This window comes from Dendrobium catenatum, unplaced genomic scaffold (genome assembly GCF_001605985.2).
Source record: "Dendrobium catenatum unplaced genomic scaffold, ASM160598v2 fragScaff_scaffold_1038, whole genome shotgun sequence".
Classification (NCBI taxonomy): Eukaryota; Viridiplantae; Streptophyta; class Magnoliopsida; order Asparagales; family Orchidaceae; genus Dendrobium; species Dendrobium catenatum.
The window spans coordinates 2,041,277-2,061,680 of record NW_021319500.1 but is presented as its reverse complement, the minus strand read 5'-3'; the positions used below and the strand labels follow the sequence as shown (position 1 = coordinate 2,061,680).

General features: G+C 34.9%; 1 protein-coding gene across 1 annotated transcript; it reads right to left on the bottom strand.

The window, feature by feature from the left end:
* Positions 1 to 6,646: 6,646 nt before the first annotated feature.
* Positions 6,647 to 19,379, bottom strand: LOC110093411 (protein PALE CRESS, chloroplastic). Its single transcript, XM_020818290.2, has 7 exons — positions 19,144 to 19,379; positions 18,959 to 19,038; positions 17,315 to 17,509; positions 8,666 to 8,752; positions 8,144 to 8,194; positions 7,850 to 8,029; positions 6,647 to 7,063 (listed from the first exon to the last, which is right to left on the bottom strand). The coding sequence occupies exons 1-7, from the start codon at positions 19,271 to 19,273 to the stop codon at positions 6,833 to 6,835; spliced, it is 954 nt and encodes a 317-aa protein (XP_020673949.1). The 5' UTR covers positions 19,274 to 19,379; the 3' UTR covers positions 6,647 to 6,832.
* Positions 19,380 to 20,404: the final 1,025 nt, after the last annotated feature.

Genomic DNA, 20,404 nt, shown 5'->3' with positions numbered 1-20,404 from the left:
CCCAGCCCGAAACTTCCTCTGTTTGAAATCCTCTTGCGAACACAACCTCTAATTTTCATAACTTTCGAATCCCCGAACATCCCTCCCTACTGATCAAGACCAGTCACCCATTCTTTGATAAACACTCGACTGCAAATAGCTCTCTTCAATCACAACTTGTTTGATCCACTTGGCCAGCTGTAGATCCTCTCCTGATCACCCATCTCTAACCTCCACTAACATCGTTCACACCCCAACCAAACCACTCAAGCTGTAGCTCCTGATCTTCAAGCCTATGCACTGCTGACAGTTCATACGAGTCTCTCAATTGCATGCCAAGTATGACCCATAGCAGCTCCCGTTGCCTGCTAGTTACACGACCTTGCTGCACAAGCTACCTACTCGACCAACCAGCTAAAGCCCAATTGACCCCCTCTTCATACTCAACTGCAACTTCTCTGTTCCAGGCTAAATCAATTGATCCTTCTGAAGACCCAGATCGCATCTCACCCTCCTATAGTCGAGCAGCTGGCCTCCCTCTTCAGTTCCTTCGCCCGTTTTGGCTACCAAAACGATCCAACCATTTACATAGCCCCTAAACTCCGTACCTTCACACCTCCTGCTCTTGTAAAATTCCACTTCCTACTACCAAGCCTGTCAGTCCAGCACACTCTCACGTGAAGATCAGGACTTCTCAACATAGCAATTATTTTCAATTACTAGTTCTCCCGCTTGTCTGCAGCTAGAATAGGTAGCCAATTTCTCTCCACCAAATTTGCTGATGCAAACCATTAATTAACTGTCATTATTATTATTATTACTATTATTATTATTATTATTATTATTATTATTATTAGCTGAAAAAAGAAGAAAATTAAAAAAGGAGAAAAAAAAAGAAAAAAAGAAATAAAAGAAAAGATTTCGCTCTTTTGCTTATGTGCCTCAATCTTTAGGCCTACGACACTGACACCACTATCGACCTCCAATCGCTAAGGTATAATGCCCCTCAACACAAAAATCTCCAAAAGCCTACTTTCAACACTTGTGACGCGTTAGGGAGCACCCTTCAAGCTCTCGTAGTATGGTGGGAGGGAACCTAATGCGACGCTTACTGCAAGGCGGGTAGGCCTTTACGCGCTCTCTTAGTGTGGCGGGGGCAATTCTAAGTACCCGTTTATGTGCTTCAGTGCCTGCGGGAAAAAATTACAGTTTCTTTCAAATAGATATCTTGAATACCCCTACATGCTCTCATAGTATGGTTGGATTTAAAATCATAGCCATGGTGTCGTTTGACACCTACCCTACGCACTCTCATAGCATGCTATGGAAGGCCCATCTCCTAAAATTTCTCCTAAAAGAGGAAGACACCTGGATGCTTCCAATTTTTGAACTGAACAAAGGACCTAGACTTGAATAATAATAGGGGATAAAACTTACAAACTTTAGCATAGAGAACCTGACTTAAGAGAAATGTACTTGCAATTAAACTAATAATGAATAGAACTTAAACAACAAAATAGGGAACCGAACTTGAATACAACCTCAGGGAATATAACTAAAGTTTACAAATTCTAAGTGAAATAAATGAGCAAGAGCACAAATTAGAATATTTGAAATGAAAAATAAGAAATCAAGTCTCAAAATAGAAGTGGCAATGAACAGTATTTAATGCAAGCAGAGGGTTCGTGGTGGACAATTTTCAGATAAAATTAATATGCAAGTAAACATGTAGGTCTCTTACAAGAACCTAAAAATCAATGTGCAATGAACATCAATGAACCATAAAGGGACAAATGGTGGATAATAAAATGGCATGGGAAATGAATATCAAACTTTAAGCATTGGTATGAGACCTCTGATGAATAGGATAACTCACTTGTAAACAAATAGCAGTTGATGCTCCCACAATCAACTTATAGGTAAGATGAGATGAATGCAATGAATGTAGAAGCATATTCAACATAAAGGTGGCAGCAGAAGGACATGAGATGATATGCTTACGAGTAAAGCATGGAGGGTGTGGAATGAGTGTAGCACCATTCCTACAATCAACACTAATCACCATACAAATAAATATACTACTATCCGATGAACACTAAAAGTTGATACGCATGAAAATGCACCAACTATCCAACCCACAAGCATAGGAAAATCTACGATGAATACAAATCATCTAACAATAAATGTTGACATGCAAATGGACACACTGATTTGTCTGCAAGCAATGATAGAAGATATGTTGCAATCATGATGTACTCCCTATAAATATAAGATGGAATACAATATGCTACAAGCATGATTAGAAAACATGCAATAAGTTTGAGTACCTACAAGCAATGTAGGAGGTTATCACATTGAATACAATTCAGTAGCTAGCATACGATAGTGGGTGACTTCTGGATATCCTACAAATTCATGATGTGCAATAGCTCCCTCATAAGAGGCAACAAATGACCTATTGCGCAACACTACAATTCACTTATAAGCAAAAGCAAATAATTCATAGTAAAAATTATAGGCTATTGATAAATTGAGATAGTAAACCTGTAGAACCAAGCTATCACACTAGATATCAGCTTACAGTAATTGACGGGTATAAGGCATTTGACGCACTACACAGCTTGTTTGTAGGTTAAAATATACCATCAAGGGATGAATATTGAAGAAAATAATAACTAGCAAAAGATGAAATGAAACCCAACGTGCTATTAAATAATGCCACTAGATATGTAATACTCATGCAACCAAACATATGGTATTTTCAAATGTCAAAACAAAATTCTAGGCACTCTTCAACAATAGTCGCTTGCTTAGTTAAATATAACTAAATATTACATGAAAATCACTTATGCATTAAAATATGATTACCCATATGGGCCCCGACAAGCGTGTTGTATACACACATGTGATATATGAGGATATTGTATGTGTCAAGAAATGAACATAAGTTTGAGCCCAATCCTTCTTTGTGAATAAATAGGAGTTGACATGGCTTAAACCATTAAACAAATATACTATTGTACCTCCTACTGTGATATTTATTTTATATGTTTATATAAGGTTTTCAAGGTCCATTACAAGAAAAATTCAGTAATAAAGACTTGAAGCTGATGATGAACCTAGTCCTCCATCAGCAAGCTAATAGAGTTGATAAAGTTCAATAGATAAAAATTAAATCACCCAAAGGATACATCATGATAACTATGTTGAATGTTTATCTCAATCAGAGGGGACCTTCTAATATTTAAAATGCCTCCCAAATTCCCAAGAAAATTCAAAACTAAAAAATTCATCAACACCTAAATATCTAAAAATTGAAATAAATCACTAAAATACTTAAACAAAATATCCATCCACCCTCCACAATAGTTTGTCGAGGTGGAAATTTTTGAAAATCACTTCAACTTGTAAAGAGAAAATGTCTTGTTAAGAATATCACTATGATTCATTATCAAATTATCTCTTTATAGTAAAGATGTGGCACGTGTCTTCTAACCTTTGATTTTGTTGTCAAATGACACCATAAGTAAACGGTTATGATCGGGACACTCTGACAGGGTAGTTTTCCACTAAAAGGCACCATTATATTATGGTTATGGTTAGATCATATATGTTTCCCAATGACTCTAAATCTTTGAGTAATAAATCAATAGGATTTGATAGATAGGACACAAGTTTCTTTGTTAGCTAAGATGGATTCAAATTTCTCCCATTAGATAAATATCCACCCTTTGTCTACAAGGTACCCTTGGATGAAGCAACTCATGGCAGCCAACAAGAATTCTTCTATTGGGTTGGGTCGTTTACCTCCTTCGACTAAGCAGACCAATGACCATGATGGCCCGGGACGACGAAACCATGAGATCTATATCGGGTTCATCATCATTTCCCCCACCATATTTTTTAAGTGCAAGGTGGTAAATTTCTAATTTTAAATATTAAATTTTCAAATATCAAATTATACTACTACTATATGCTTGGTACTACATATTTATTTGATGACTAGTATTAATCAAAAGTTTTCTCTCGTTATTGGAAGGGATAATTAATTAGGGGGGCTTGCACCTATAGAAACACTAAACTCATATTATAAAGTCCTTATGAAATGAGGGAAAAATCTCTAGGTGAAGTCTTATTTCAAAACCCAATATGCCTTCTAAAAATTTGCCTCATAACTTAAACATTAAAACTCTCCTCGACGACCTAAAAAAAGAAAAAAAGAAGGGGCTACAGAGAGGCTAGGGCGCGAATTTTGGAGCCCACATATATGTGTGATTTATTACAATAATATACTTATATGTTGGAGTTTATTTGTTAATGTTCAAGTATCATGGACATGCTTTTCTAATCAAAATAAATTGTTTTTCTTCTCTTATTAAAAACTCTAAAATAAAATTATATTATTGCAATAATAGTTGTGCATAAAGCATTGAAATTGTATTGATGACTCTTTTGAATTATAATATAGGATAAGTTGAATATAAGCATGTTATGAGATCATAGTAAAAAAGAATTTCATGCTACATATTCATACATGACTCATGCCACTATTTGCATTGATATAATATCCATTGATGGTATCCCTTTTGAAAAAAATTATGACAATGGCAAAAAATGTTACTATATGATGATAGAAAATATTTAGCTCTTAATAATGTAAAATTATCAAGGGATAAATGATGTCAAGAGATTATAAAAAATTTGACTGTGGGATTACATATTTAAATTAATTATACGTTACATACTATCAAAAAATTTACGCCTATTCAATTATGATAAATTAGGGATTAGTATTATGTTTTTGATGTATCTCCTTAATTAGTATCTAATCTATAATATGTAGATATCAAATATTTAGTTTAATTTTTTATGATGTATCAAGATAAAGTCTCCCATAGGTGAAAGCCCAAATGCTTAATTACCTCTTCCAGTGATAGGAGAGCACTTTTAATTAAAGCTAGTCATTGAGTAGGTATTGAGTGCCTAGCATATAGTAACAATAAATTTTCTAACCACCTTTTCATTTAAAGTGCATTGTAGGGGAGTGATGATGAATCCGATCAAAATCCAATGGTTCCATTGTTCGAGATTGTCCTGGTTCCTAGTCTAATTAAGTAGATGTAATCAACCCAACAAAATTAAATGATCCTTTTTTACAAGTATGGGTTATTTATACAAGAGTACCATATAGACCTAGGGTATGTTTATTTAAGGGATAAATTCAAGCCCATCTTAATTAATAGAGGGTTTTAATCCCTACCAAGTCTACCCTATGATTTATTACTTAAGGGTATTAACTATTGGAAAATATATGGCTCTAGTCAAGACTGTAATATATGAGTTCCTATATGTAGCAAAACCACCAAGTCAGAGGGCCTCAATCATAACCATTTACCTTTGTGGAGTTACATGGCCAAACCACTAGTCCTATGGAGTTGTGGGGTCAAATCACCAATTAAATGACACATGCTTTGTTCTTACTAACAAGAGATGGTTTTAGAATGAATCTTAATGATATTCTCCATTGAAAATGCATTTTTTGTGAATTGAAGTTATTCTTAAATTCATTACATTCACCAAACGATTAGGAATGGTGAATGAATTTTGTTTTAAATTATAAGTGATTAATTTCACTTTAAATATTTAAATTTAATATCTTTGAAATCTTAAAATTTTGATAATTTTTAGACCCCTTCAATTGAGATTCATTTTCAACACAGTCATCATCAAAATGACGTTGATGACATTTAAAATGTTTATATTTGCTCGCAAGGATTTGATATTTAAAAACAGACCTCTACAACTAAGATTTTAACACAATTTGTATTTTTTTATTTGAACTTTGTCAATTATTTTTGCCTACTAACAGAGAATTAGGTTCAACTATTGATCTCATGAATTATTATATGAATGTTTAAACTGAAAACTTAAATTTTTATAATGAATAACCTTTAAAAGGCTTTGAAAGACGAACATTTTCTTAAAATTAAATATCTTGGTAGATATTATGATCATGTGTTTGCTTATTAATTCAAGTCACGTAGTCACGTCAACTTTAGTTCTTTCGAGTATGAGGTGTGAATGCTTTTTATGCGTTTGCATTATATAGTTGAACACTGTCTAGTGCACTTACATAGTGCATACACATGTTTTCAATGTATTGGCATATTTTTTGGTTCGCTAACGCAATCCATTTGCACACATTTTGATACACTTGCATGGCGTACTCATCAAGATATTGCTCGCACGCTTTTTAATGCACTCACGAGATACACTTAAATTCATTTTAGTGCTTTTATATAGCTTGTTTGCACTTTTTGAATTTGATTGTGCTCTCGATGCATCTGCACGCATTCAATTTGCTTTAAGTTTCTCATTTATAAAATGATTGCACGTATCTTGGTGCGATTACATGTTTTTTAAGGCTTCATCTGGGAGTACTTTCTTATTGCTTCTTAAAACAATTTTTTAGTATAAAAATTTTAATTTTTAAACTAGAAAGTCATTTTAAGAAACAATAAAAAAGTCGTCCCAAACCTAAGACTATCACATGCTTTTCAAGGCAATAATACATTTCCCAATATTATTTCATACTTCTCAAAGCAAAGCACTTCACTGGGTTAAAAAAAATATAAGATTTCTACAAACGAAAATGAATCAATACGCATGGGCTATGCATTATGAATCGCTTTAAATAAACTGATTTATACTTATCGCATCCCTCAATCTTTCATTTATTATTTCAGATTCTACAGACGAACAAATTTCTTATCTTATAAGCAATTTACATTTCTTACTACAGTTGTCATGGATAATACATACATGAATTCCTTGGACATTAATGCTTACGGTATCACCACTTCAGTGTCATAGCAAGTTCAAGCAGGGTTTCCACCTGGTCGATGGTCTGTTTCTTCTCTTGTAGCTTTAGCCGAGCAGCAATAGATTCAGGATCAAGACCCTGGGGCATGTTGGCTGTGTTCTCAACTTTGACTTCTTGTAGCAATTCATCAACCTCTCTTATAAAATCAACTCTCAATAACAAGTCATCAGCTTCAGCTGGCAGTCCAACATGACCTTGATGCTGGCAAAGAAGAAAATGTTCAACTAAATTGCCTAAAACTAATTCCCGTCGAAATGAGTTTCTCATTCACAAATGTATGTTTATAATAACCAGATGGCAGAGAACATAGCCGCACCAAGGGGAGATTTGGCTATACCAAGGGGAGAACATAGCCATGTTTTTATTCAAATAGAGTAGATAAAATCATGTTGGAACAAATTTAGACTTCATTTGACACAGCTTTTTTATTGCTTCTTAAAACAATTTTTTAATAAAAAATAATTTTTTAACTAAAAAGCTGTTTTAAAAAATAATTAATAAGAAAGTAGTCCTAAACTAAGTCTTAGTAAATACTGAAAACTGCTTAGAATGGTATGTTTAGTTGAGTTCAATACTAATAAAATGTTGGTATATGATTTTAAGATTTAGGTTTAAAATGAAGAAGAAGAGGAATAGTGGGGATAAGTGGTGTTAATCTCTTAATTTCAACTTCCCACGAGATCTTTTATATTCAGAATTTAACCTAAAACAGGAAGGAAAACAAAATAGCAGGGCTTGTATTTAACAAAATAGTAAAGCTTATGTGGCTCAAAAAAACTATTTTACAAGATTTAGCCTAAATCCTGGCTAAATAAATATTGCAACCAAGGATCATATGAGTGTGAGAAATTCAGAAGCACCAAAAGCATCAATATATGAATTTTCTTTTAAATGTGATTTGTGTTTTTCATGATCAAAGTAGAATTTGGTTTCAGTATTAGATAAGTAGAATTTGCTAAGCAAAAAAAAAGGATCATGAGGCCTCACATTGTTTATGTCAAAACCAGTTGGTGCAAGAATGCTAAAAGGATCTTCTTGAGGAAACGTGTCGATCATCCGTTTCCGACATTTTTTCAGCCAATCCTCCTTGTCATGGCCATCATAGAGGTTCAAGAGATCATCTAACAACCTCATGGACGCTGTAGCTTCCGCCTTTAAAATCTCTGTCTGCAAACTTAAATATGAGGAAATGACCCAAAGTTTGTAGATTCCTGCCATATAAATTTTATGATGAACAAGAAACACTATAAACATCAAAGTTCCTATAGGAAAAATTCATACCTCTACTCTCCTATACAAGAGGTCAAGGCTCCTAATGACATCCTTCTCGTCCTGAAGAAGGGTAAGGAAAATGAGAATAGAAGAAGAGAAAAGTTACATGCTATGATAAGAACCGGCATGCCAAAGAAAACATCATTTCACTCTCCCGTATGAGAGGTCGAGGATTCTAATTTATATTGAGAAGGAGCAAATACGAACAAAGAAAGAGCAAACGAAATGTAGGATACAAAGAAAAATCCACTGGTACTTACTTCAAACAGATATGTTAGCAAATGAAGATTCAATAAAACTCTGTTTGTTGTACATGTGTATAAATGGCCAAATCATAAACACAAATCTACTAATTTGTAGTTTGAAGCAACCAGAGTTGGTTGGTTAAGAATGGTCCTGGCTAGTAATTAATTGCGATAATTGGCATGATTAAGCTGAACAATCATATGGTGATACCAAAAGAAGAGTTATAATCTCCCTTCCTCCTTCCGTACTCTTGGTGCTAATAGTGGTGGCAGAAAAAACACTTACGTCACGGCGAGCAAGGTCCAGACGATTCCATATGACCATCAAAACTAGTTCTGTAAGTTGGCCTTTTTCAGCAGCAGCCTCAATTTTCTGCATGATAAATGAAAAGCTCTAAACATGAGAAAGATAATGCTTCATTTTGAATGCTATCGCAAAATATATGCGAATAAGAACACAGATAAAAAGGTTAAATAAGCATTTGTCTTTAATATCAAACATAGGAGAATAAACTCAGAAAATTGCCAAATTAGAGATGAACTTGATAGACTTTTTAAAAGAAAAAGCAACTTCATGATCGAGAAAAATCACAGGAAATAATGGTACAAGGTTACCATTAACCTGCAGCTGCTCAAAGTTTTATGTTGCTACCATAGACTTTACTTCCTATCAAAGCACTAATCACACAATAGAAATTAGGCTTAGAAAAGTATTAAAGGGTAAAGAAACTTTATGGAATCCCTTCATCTATCTATTTATGAACAGAAAGCTGGCTTCTAAGTCGCATAGTTCAAAACTACAGATGTGGGGAACATTTGAGCATATTTCCTGGAATTTGGAGTTAAAGAAATAACTGATTTATAGTTTTTCATAGAAGAATAAATCCTTACGAACTAGGATTAAGCAACAACCCATTCAAATTAATTGTTGAGAATACAGATATTTCTTATAACAGAGTCAATGCAATAGCTGCAGCAACCCACTCAAATTTTGCGAACTTTGCATTTAATAAGAAGTAAGAGTACCCATGCCCACATGATCGCTAGGAGAAAATCTAGCAAACAAAAATGTAGTTTCATGATTTCTTCATTTATGCTACTTATTTTTTTATAAGTCATTTTATTACTAGTATCAATTACTAGTATCAATTATATCAGGCCACTTCATCAAAGTGTGATTTTCTATTTCTAACGCAGGATCCTATAATATAAAGGTGAACAAATAAAATTTTTGCTTTTGCTCCACAGCCAAATAGGTCCTTATGTACTAAGTATGTCAAAATTATGTCATTTACCAAATTCCTAACCGAAAAAATAAAAAATAAAAAATATTAGAGGGATGCATTCAATTAAATGATGAAAACATTTCTTTGTTGCACATCCTAGGAGTAGGCTGTAGTGGGCTTCTCCTCCTTTGGCAAGCCTAATAATTCCAGTTGATAGCGCAAAGCAACTTCTCCCAAGCTACGAAGGTATATGGGTCTGCAACTATAAATGCATGGCACACACTGTTAACATGCTCCGGTAGTCAGCATACCACCAAATCATAACCCACTTGCGGTTATAGAGAGTTCGCACATCCTCCACGATTGGCTTAGGTGGAAGAACTGTTTTTCTAATATTTCGGTTATTCTAGTTTATACAAATGTGTTGTTCCTCTGTAATGTATGAAAACGAAATAGAAATGGTTCTGTGGCTTCCAATTCACAGTTTTCCTCTGGTTTGATTTCTCTCATTCGTCTAGCTTAGTTTACATGGTATTAGAGCGCCTTAAGCCTCACGGCTCTTCTTCTTCTTTGCTTGTCATTAGTCCAATGGAATCAGGAAATTCCTTTACAACCGAGAGCATCACTGATGCTTCTCAGCTAGTTGGCAGCACTACAATCCCGCCCCAATTGAAGTTCTTTATGTCTACTATCAAGAATGTATCACAGTTTAGCTTACTCCAGAGAATCATCTTACATGGCATTCGTAAGTCCTGAAGGTGTTCCGCACAAATGGTTTTGAAGGTTATCTGGACGGTACCGTTCGTCGCCCTCCCTGAAAAATAACTTCAGAAACCGGTCAAGTAACCCCTAACCCACTCTACTCCACCTAGATGTTAATCGATCAGAATTTAGCTACTGCCCTCTTCTCCATAGTTTCGATACCTTTGCTACCTTATGTACTTAATATGGACTTCTGCTCCAAAATTTGGGAAACGATTGATAAACGTTTACAGTCTTCAAATCGGTCCAGGATCATTCAGATTAAAAATGATCTTCATAACATTACAATGACCAATAAGACCATGCAGCAGTATTTATCTGAAATCAAATTGAAGGTAGACACTCTTACTGGTGCTGGCTATGCACTAGACACAGAGGATGTGATCATATATACATTGAATGGTTTGCCCGTCTCATATCTATCGTTTAAAACGACAATCCGTACAAATCTTCATCCGCTCAGCCTAGATGATTTTTACTCTTTATTATGTAGCGAAGAGACGAATCTAGAGAACAAAGCTGCCCGAGCTATTTATTATGTGCAAATTTCTGAAGCTCTAGTTGCTCTTGCGGCATCGTCTAGTCGAGGTTCATCTCGACAACCATTTCGATATGCTCGAGGTCGCGGGCAGTTCAACTAATCTCGCGGTGATCGGACACCTTCAACTCGCATAGAATGCTAAATATGTGACAAATATGGTCACTCGACAGTGAAGTGCTAGCATCGCACTAATCTTAATTACAATAGCAACAATTCATCTGCTTTTGTAGCTGAAACCTCTGATCAAACAAATTCATCTACCGACTGGATTTTGTACACGGGTGCAACATCTCATCTTACTAATGATGCTAATCAGCTCTTAACTTCCTAGCCATATCATGGCTTGCAGCAAATTCAAGTAGGCAATGGTCATTCGCTTCTTATTTCTCACACTGGTCAAGGAATCCTTCCAAACCCTAAGCGTAAGCTATCTCTTTCTCCTATACTTCATGTTCCTAAAGTCTCATTATTTTCGTATTGTTCACCAACTAACCTCTGACAATGGTTGTACTATCTCTTTCAATCAACATGTATACAATATAAAGGATCGGAGAACCAAACGTTCGGTTCTTTTGGGTCCGTGCCATGATGGTCTTTACGCTGTTGCAATTCCATCCAGTTTCACATCCAAAGCTCTTCTTACTACTGCCTGTTCACTTCCATGGCATTCTCGGTTGGGACATCCTCACAAGTCGTTTTATCGACTATAGCTACTCTACTTCCTTCTTTAAATATTCATGTTTCTACTGATGCATGTCATTCGTGTCAATCAGCAAAGAGTCATAGGTTATCATTTTCTTATTGTTCACCGACTAACCTCTGACAATGGTTGTACTATCTCTTTCAATCAACATGGATACAATATAAAGGATCGGAGAACCAAACGTTCAATTCTTTTGGGTCCGTGCCATGATGGTCTTTACCTGTTGCAATTCCATCGAGTTTCACATCCAAAGATCTTCTTACTACTGCCAGTTCACTTCCATGACATTCTCGGTTGGGACATCCTCACAAAGCCGTTTTATCGACTATAGCTACTCTACTTCCTTCTTTAAATATTTAAGTTTCTACTGATGTATGTCATTCTTGTCAATCAGCAAAGAGTCATAGGTTACCATTTGCTAGTTCTACTTCTACTTGAACTTCTCCCTTTCAAGTTGAAGTGTTTGATGTATGGGTTCATTCCCCAATTTTATCTTTTAATGAATATAAATATTATGTCTTATTTGTGGATGAATTTTCTCATTTCTCATGGATATATCCAATAGTTACTAAAGCTGAAGTTTTCTCTAAATTTGCTCTATTTAATGCCATGGTTGAAAAATAATTCTCTACTCATATTAAAATATTTTGTTCTGATGGAGGTGGAGAATATACAAGCTTGCAATTTCAAAATTTCCTTTCTACAAATGGTATTTTACATCAATTTAGCTGCTCAAACACACCACAACAGAATGGCCTTGCGGAGCGCAAACATCGTCACATAATTGAAACTGCTCGTACTCTGTTAATACAAGCTCATTTACATACAAGTTTTTGGGTTGAATCTGTGTTAACGGCTACCTATTTAATAAACCGTCTTCCTTCCCTCACTACAAATTCTATCTCTCCATATCAACTTTTATACAATCATCCACCATCTTATTCTCATCTTAAAATTTTTGGATGTTTGTACTATCCATGTCTTCAACCATCAACTCCACATAAATTTTCTCCTAAATCTTCAGCTTGCATTTTCATTGGATATAGCTCCAACCATAAAGGATATTGTTGCTATCACATCCTGAACCAAAAAATGCTGATCTCTCTCATGATCAGTTTCATGAGCAGGTCTTTCCTTTTATGTCATCTACACCCATGAGTTCTACATCTTCAAATTCTACTTCAAATACTATTACATCTCCTCTAACTTTAGTCCCTTATCCAACCCCTCAACTAAACTCCACTACCTCAAATAGCATTCGATCATCACCTAAATCTCCACTAATCCGAACAATTTATGTTCATCCAACGGAGTCTTCTTCTCAATCACCACCTACAGTACTAACTCCACATTTCTCCCCTCCTCCACCTACCCGACATCCTATACTCACTCGTATGCAAACAAGGAAGCTTAAAACCTAAACAATGTTAAATATTCAACATTTGCTAGTTGAGAATAATGATCTGACTTATTTTTCGGCTGCCAATAAACACCAATACTGGCGTAATGCTATGTCAGATGAGTTTCAGGCTCTACAACAACAAGGAACATGGCATATTGATGAACCGCCATCTTCTCAAACAGTTTTGGGTTGCAAATGGATTTACAAAACTAAAAGGCATTCAGATGGTTCAATAGCTTGCTACAAAGCTCGCCTAATGGTACAAGGTTATCGTCAAGAGTATGGTATAATTATACTGAAACTTTCAGTCCAGTGGCGAAATTACCGACTATTCGTCTTTTCATTACTATAGCTGTTCAAAGAAATTGGAAAATGACTCAATTGGATGTCTCAAATACATTTTACATGGGGATTTAGATGAGGTTGTCTATATGCATCAACCACCTAGTTTCAAGAACTCTCAGCACCCAAACTACGTTTATCGATTACATAAGGCAATTTATGGCCTTAAACAATCTCCTTAGCAATGGTTTGCTAAACTTACTACACACTTGCAAACCTTGGGTTTTCGACATAGTGATGTTGATCCCTCTTTACTTGTCTACAATCATAACTCTCATCTCATATATCTCCTAGTATATGTTGATGATGTTTTGCTAACAGGAAACAGCTTGACTGCAATTACTAACTTGCTTCGCAATCTCTACCAACAATTTCAGCTACACAATTTGGGCAATTTAAATTATTTTATGGATATACAAGCGGTTTCAACATCTATAGATTATCATCTTAACCAATCCAAATATGCTTTGGATATTCTATATCGAGCAGTTCTGAAAAATTGTAATCCAGTTGTGACTCCACTTCCTTTAAAATCAGTTTCTAATACTGCTTCATTATCACTATTTGAAAATCCAGAATTTTTTCGACATCTAGTAGGTGTTTTGCAATATTTAACTATAACACGACCAGATTTAGCTTATGCGGTTAATAAGTTGTGCCAATTTATGCATTCTCCTATGCAACATCATTTTCAAGCACTCAAGCACCTACTTCATTATGTTAAAGGAACGATAGAGCTTGGTCTTCCAATCAGCAAGAACTCCTCCACTTTACATGCTTATGTTGATTCAGACTGGGCTGGTGATCCACTAAATAGAAAATCAACAACTGGCTATTGTTTATTTCTTGGAGATAACTCTCCTTTCTTGGTGTGTTAAGAAGCAACCTATGGCTGCTCGTTCTGCAACAGAAGCTGAATATCGTGTGTTAGCTACTGTTGCCACTGATATTATCTGGATTCATCGTCTATTGGCTGATTTTCAATTTTCTATTTCAGCCCCCACGTCTCTTTATTGTGATAATGTTTCGGCTATCTGATACACCTTAGGTTTCACAAATTAGGGTTTGCCCTAATTTCCCCTCCAAGAGAGTGGACTTTCTCCACCAACACCAAATGAGAAAGTAATCACAAAAAGAGTAGAGGAGAACAATGAGAACCTTTGCATTAGCCCATCACTATCATACTTGCTCATAATCCCATATTTCATGCACGTACTAAACATATAGAAGTGGATTACCATTTTATTCGTGATTTCATAAAGTCTGCTGCTATTAATGTTCACCATATCAATACTCAGGATCAAATTGCTGATATTTTCACCAAAGTTGTTCCCCGTATTCGTTTTGCATCTCTTCGAGCCAAGCTCATGGTCTCTCCAGCACCATCAGCTTGCAGGGGGGCTGTTAACATGCTCCGGCAGTCAGCATACCATCAAATCATAACCCACTTGCGGTTACATAGAGTTTGCACGTCCTCCACGATTGGCTTAGGTGGAAGAACAGTTTTTCTAATATTTCGGTTATTCTAGTTTATATATACAAATGTATTGTTCCTCTGTAATGTATGAAAACAAAATAGAAACGTTTGTGGCTTCCAATTCACAGTTTTCCTCTAGTTTGGTTTCTCTCGTTCTTCTTAGTAGCTTAATTTACACACACACGATATGACACAGGACAATGCAAGAGTTCTATATAATTACTAATATAACTTTAATATCAATGAAAATTTTACCTACCAATTTGAATAGATATGTCAATTAATTGTAATAATTGATACAAATAACATCATACTTCTATTAAAATAATAATTTCTTAAATGAACTAATAAATCAATTAGTGGAATAAGTGTAATAGAAGTGTTAATAAATCCAGGCGTGTCATGCAGTCATACCACAGCCTGCTTATGAGCTCACCTTGCACTTGCATTATGCCTTCATTGCTTTGCGCTTCTTTCTCCGTAATTATTCATATGCCACAACTGCTTTGCTTATGGCTTCAATGTTGTAAAATATTTACAAAATTATTACTTCCTTTAGCTGTTGCTATTAGTTTTCAACTAAAACAAGAGAACATATACGAAAATTATTTTTCAACTTATTATCGCTATATTCTGTAGACCCTTAGGGATCGGCAAAGGTATGTCTCAGGGAGAGAGATGAATGGCCGCTTATTATTTTGGAGAAGAACAAAGGCAGAAACAAAAAAAAAGCATACATCTAATCCAAAATCAGTGAACAAGTAGGTTGTTTCCAGCATCCAATTGTTGCTTGTTGAACAAAAGTAAAAACAAATGAGAGATCTTACAATCCAACAAGGAGTCCAAAATTGAGAGCATTCTTAATGTTTTCATTGAGAAAAAAGATCCAGAAGAAGAAAAAATCATCAATAGTAAAACAACTTTTAAGATACTTGTAATTGTTTGATAGATCAATAAGAAACTTCAAGAAAAAATTACTAAAACCTTTATGAATCAATTCTATCCTCTTAGTGTAGACTTATGTCATGACGTTAAGAGGATGGCTATAGATCCATTAACAAATAGGATTCTACTATGTCTCTTTCTCCTCAATGTCCTCATTTAGGTTTTACATCCGATGCATCATCTACACATTTCCCAAATAATGATACTTAATATTGTGGCCGAAACTACAAATGGGTGATTGATTATATGGTTCAATTGCCATATTCTATAGCTTATTTTTTCTTTTTCGTCTTTTGGTGGCTCCACTACTTCAATCGATAGCCCCTCTTGCAGGTGTTTTAAGACTTGAAGGTGTTTCAGAACTTGCAAGTATTGCAAGACTTTAGTTGGTGCTCAAGAGTATACAGTGTTAGTGCTTGTTTCTGTTTTTTATTCTTTTGAGATATATATATATATATATATATATATATATATAAAAATAAGTCTATGATGAATAAATAATACTTTGTATGTACAATTTCTTTTCCATTAATGATTTAAATCCTCGGTCAACTGTACGGCCTAAATATTCTAAGATATGTTATCTTATTTTATGAGCATAAAGCTTACTTATTAGAGACTTATTCTCATTTCCTTCCTTTTTTCACTCCAAATCATTCTACATTATCAGTTGAAATTAGAATTAAATTTTATCAAAGTTTCTGCAATATGATTTTCATATATTTACATAATATTTTACTATGTGACCTCATCATCCCTTTCTTTAAGTTAATTTATAATAGAATCCAAAAGTCGTATTATATAAATTGAATTTCTATCATTGCTGCCTTTCTTTGAAAAGAAAATAAGTATTTTAAGATTTATAGTTCGTTTCCAGCAAATTTTGCACGTTTGTTAAATTGATTTTGCATTTTAATCTAGTTTGGATGGTATATATGAATTAAAAACCTTAGATCCTAGAACATTTTACATCAATAGATCATTTTGTTCGCCGTGTGACCTGATGTTTAATTTGCCATGTGGTCTATGTCACATTGTGTATGTTTTACATAGTCAATCCTTGAAGGTGATGTCATTTCATCACCGGCTAGACAGCCACTCTTCTAAACTGTATCGAATCGACAAAACAGAGTATGTCTTCTTATTCCTGAAGGAAATAAGTGTTTGTAAATGGCATGTTAAATGCAAGGTATTTATTTGACTTTACGTGTATACATAGCCATATATTAGCCTTCTAAATCTAATGCATTGTTGAATAATTTACGAGTATATATAACCATATTTTAGCCTGCTAGATCTAATGCATTGTTAACATATTCAACAGGAATTCCACCTTCAAGTAACATTACTGCTACAACCACAGCAAATAACCTTTTTTTTTTTGTCATCCTGTTTGTATGTGGCATCATTCTGAACCATTGTTACCAATGACATCAATGAGAATGAGAGTCCAATTCTCTTCAGATGCAGCCTACATTAGATGTAAAAATGTTTTTAGCCTACATTAGATGTAAAAATGGAAAAATACAGTAGTTACCGCTTCGACTTCTTCTTCAGCCCTTATAAAACTCGATACTAATTTCCTTGCCTCCTGAACTTCTTCCTCAGGATACCCCTTAAGACGCAGACCTATTTCACGATATTCATCATCTTTCATATTTTCTTTTTCCTCTTCTCTTTTTCGATAAGCATGCCATTCCTGAGTCTTTTCCCTCTGTTGTGCTTGCCATTCCTAGAAAGACAAAAGTCAATTCAACATATTCAATAAGACAACAGGACAGAGGCAACTAGATCAATATATGAGTAAGAAGGTCTTTGTAAACAAATTTTCATTTTTACAAATAACTGTGCATAACAATACTTAAAACAAAACAAAAGCTTAGTTCAAAAGAGAAAAGAATGCAAAAAATAACATTTTACCGGCCTTGGCCTTCAATAATCCAGAAGGTCCGAACTAGTTACCCAATAAGACTCATGAATGAACACAACATAAGAAAAGGCTGGCAATTATATTGAGAAAACAACAGAGTTTTTTTATGAACACTGAAGAAATCTATTATTTAAAAATGTTAATGCCAAAACAATAATGAAAAGGTGGCGTAGAAAGCATTGCCACTCTCATACAAGAGATAGCAAGCATATTTTGGTAAATTAAGCTTTAGGCAGCAGGATATTGCGGTATAATACTTACCAATGAAATTTGTACCATGCCAAGCATTAAAAGAACAAGCGAGAAAAATATGTGAGGTGTTATTAGCTCCGAAGAAGATGCATAAAAAATAAAATCTAAATTAGAAATTAATTAAGATTTGGAAATCTATAAGTGATATTGTGGTGGTTTGAAAATTTTCAAGATAAAATGATGCCAAATGATTTTTGAATTAGCATTTTTTGTGCCAATATTTAAGAACAACAATACTTTTTAGATTTATGATAATTATAGAAAAATCAAACATATTGTGTATAAAATAAAGATGAGAGGGCAATGAAACATATAAGAAAATAATGTAACTATGAGAGAATCAATTTGATTTTATGCCAAAAGTAAAAAATAGACTAGATGGTTAAGGAATGTATAATTAAGGGGCAAAATGCACCACAATACGTATTTATAAAATTAATGTTAAAAGATTAGGAAGGAAAAGGGAATGATCAAGCTCAACAGAGATAAAAGTTGAAAAAAATCATTTGCGTAGAATATATTAAACATCTTATGCAGTATTAAATAACCATAAATAGGGAATGCAATTTCATAATGCCCAGCCCCAAATGTTTGGGATTTTGCTAATGAGATAAAGATGATGACTACCATTGTTTCGGCTCCAATCCATGTATCATAATAAGTACCCAGATCAATTCCAGCACAAACTGGCACATACACGCAAAATAAATAGAAGCGGACCTAATTTAGTGGTGCTTAAAATCCATATCTGGAGGTCTTATTCACCTCCAAACATAGGCGGAAATATTTTCCAGAATGTTAAGCTTCAATGAACCTAATTTCATCATTAGTTCACACATCCAAGTGTCACTCAACTAAGGATTATTGGCTAGAGCTCACATTTGCAACTAATTTCTGCTCTCATTCTCTATGTAGTTTGTGTCCCATGTGATTTTCTGAGAAAGGCCACGTATAAGAAATTTAATTTGAAAGATAAACAGAGAAGCGTTAGAAACATACATCATCAAAAAATTCTTTAGGTATGTCATCATGCTTTTTGAACTCGTCGCTACCATGCCCCTCCTTACTCTTCGGCTTCGCTGCGAGATTTCCCAAGTAAAAGAAATTTGTTGACTTTAACAAAATTATAATAAAATCCTAAACCGAAAAGAAAAAAGGAACTTGGTCCCGGATAAAAATAGCACCTCGAGGGAGTGCAGGTTGAAATTTGGCAGTGTGGGCGGTGTGTAGGAGTTCGATCTGACGCGGGACAAAATGGCGCCTTGAAAGGACAGGTCTCGAGCATATGTGCAATGGTAGAAAGCTGGCCGCCATTTAGATCAGTTGACGGGAATAAACCTCAGGAAAGAATGCAGGTACATAGGAAAGAAGACGTGCATTCCTGCAGCTTGTAGGGTATTTTTTTTTTTTTTTTTTTTGAAATTTTAGGGGCAATTGCCCATATATTGATCATAGAAGGTTACAAGAAAAGTAAACAGTACAACTCAAAAGTAAACAAGAAATTAGGAGCTGTAAACAAAAACCAAAATAAAAGCAATGGAACAAAATTGTCTCATACGGGCTCAGAAATAAAACCAAACAGGAACCCAGGCTTGAAATCACAGGCCAAACAGCTCAAAGCCAAGCAGTCGGAGATAATGCAGCAGCACCCCGGTTGCCGAAGAGAGAATAGAACCCATCCAAGGCAAAGTGCCATCCAAGGAGAAGACCGGTTGCAAGTTGCCAGACAAAAACGAATCAGAGGCCCTCCAGGGGTGCACCAAAAGGGACCTGAAGGTATCATCATTGCCCAGAGACACCCAAAAATCCATTGCTAATCGGTAAATGGGAAGAGAAACAGTCAGGAAAAAAACTCATAAGACTGTCAAGATGCTTCCAGTTCTTAGTCTTGGCAGTAATCGCAAAAACGATTTTGTGATGTAAAGCAGTAGAGGAAGAACGGATCCCAGCGTGCCTCCTGCTATTTCTCTCCCTCCATATAAAGTAAATGAGACAGCAAATGACCAAAAAAGAGAAATTCTTCTCAACAGAACTAAATGTACTCATCTCATCCAAGAACTCAAAAAGTTGCATCAGGGTCGGTCTAAAAAAAAACCCAAATAAGTTCGGAATAAACTCCCTTAAAAGATTGAAAGTAAAATCACACTGGAAAAACAGGTGCAGAATGGATTCATCCTCATAAGAACAGAGAGGGCACTGGGCAGGAATGAAAATATTCCTGGAAGCCAACGTTTCTGCCATTTTCAAACCACCATTTAAAGCTAACCAGGTATAAGCTGAGTATCTAATAGCAAATTTTTTATGCCAAACAAATCTGTGTCAATTCACCACAATTTCTCCCTCAAAATAAAGCAACTTAAAAGTTCTGAAAATCGGTTTGTCTTTCCCCATCCAAGAAATGTTGACAGTATCATCATGTGTTTGGAGAGAATGTATCAGTGTATT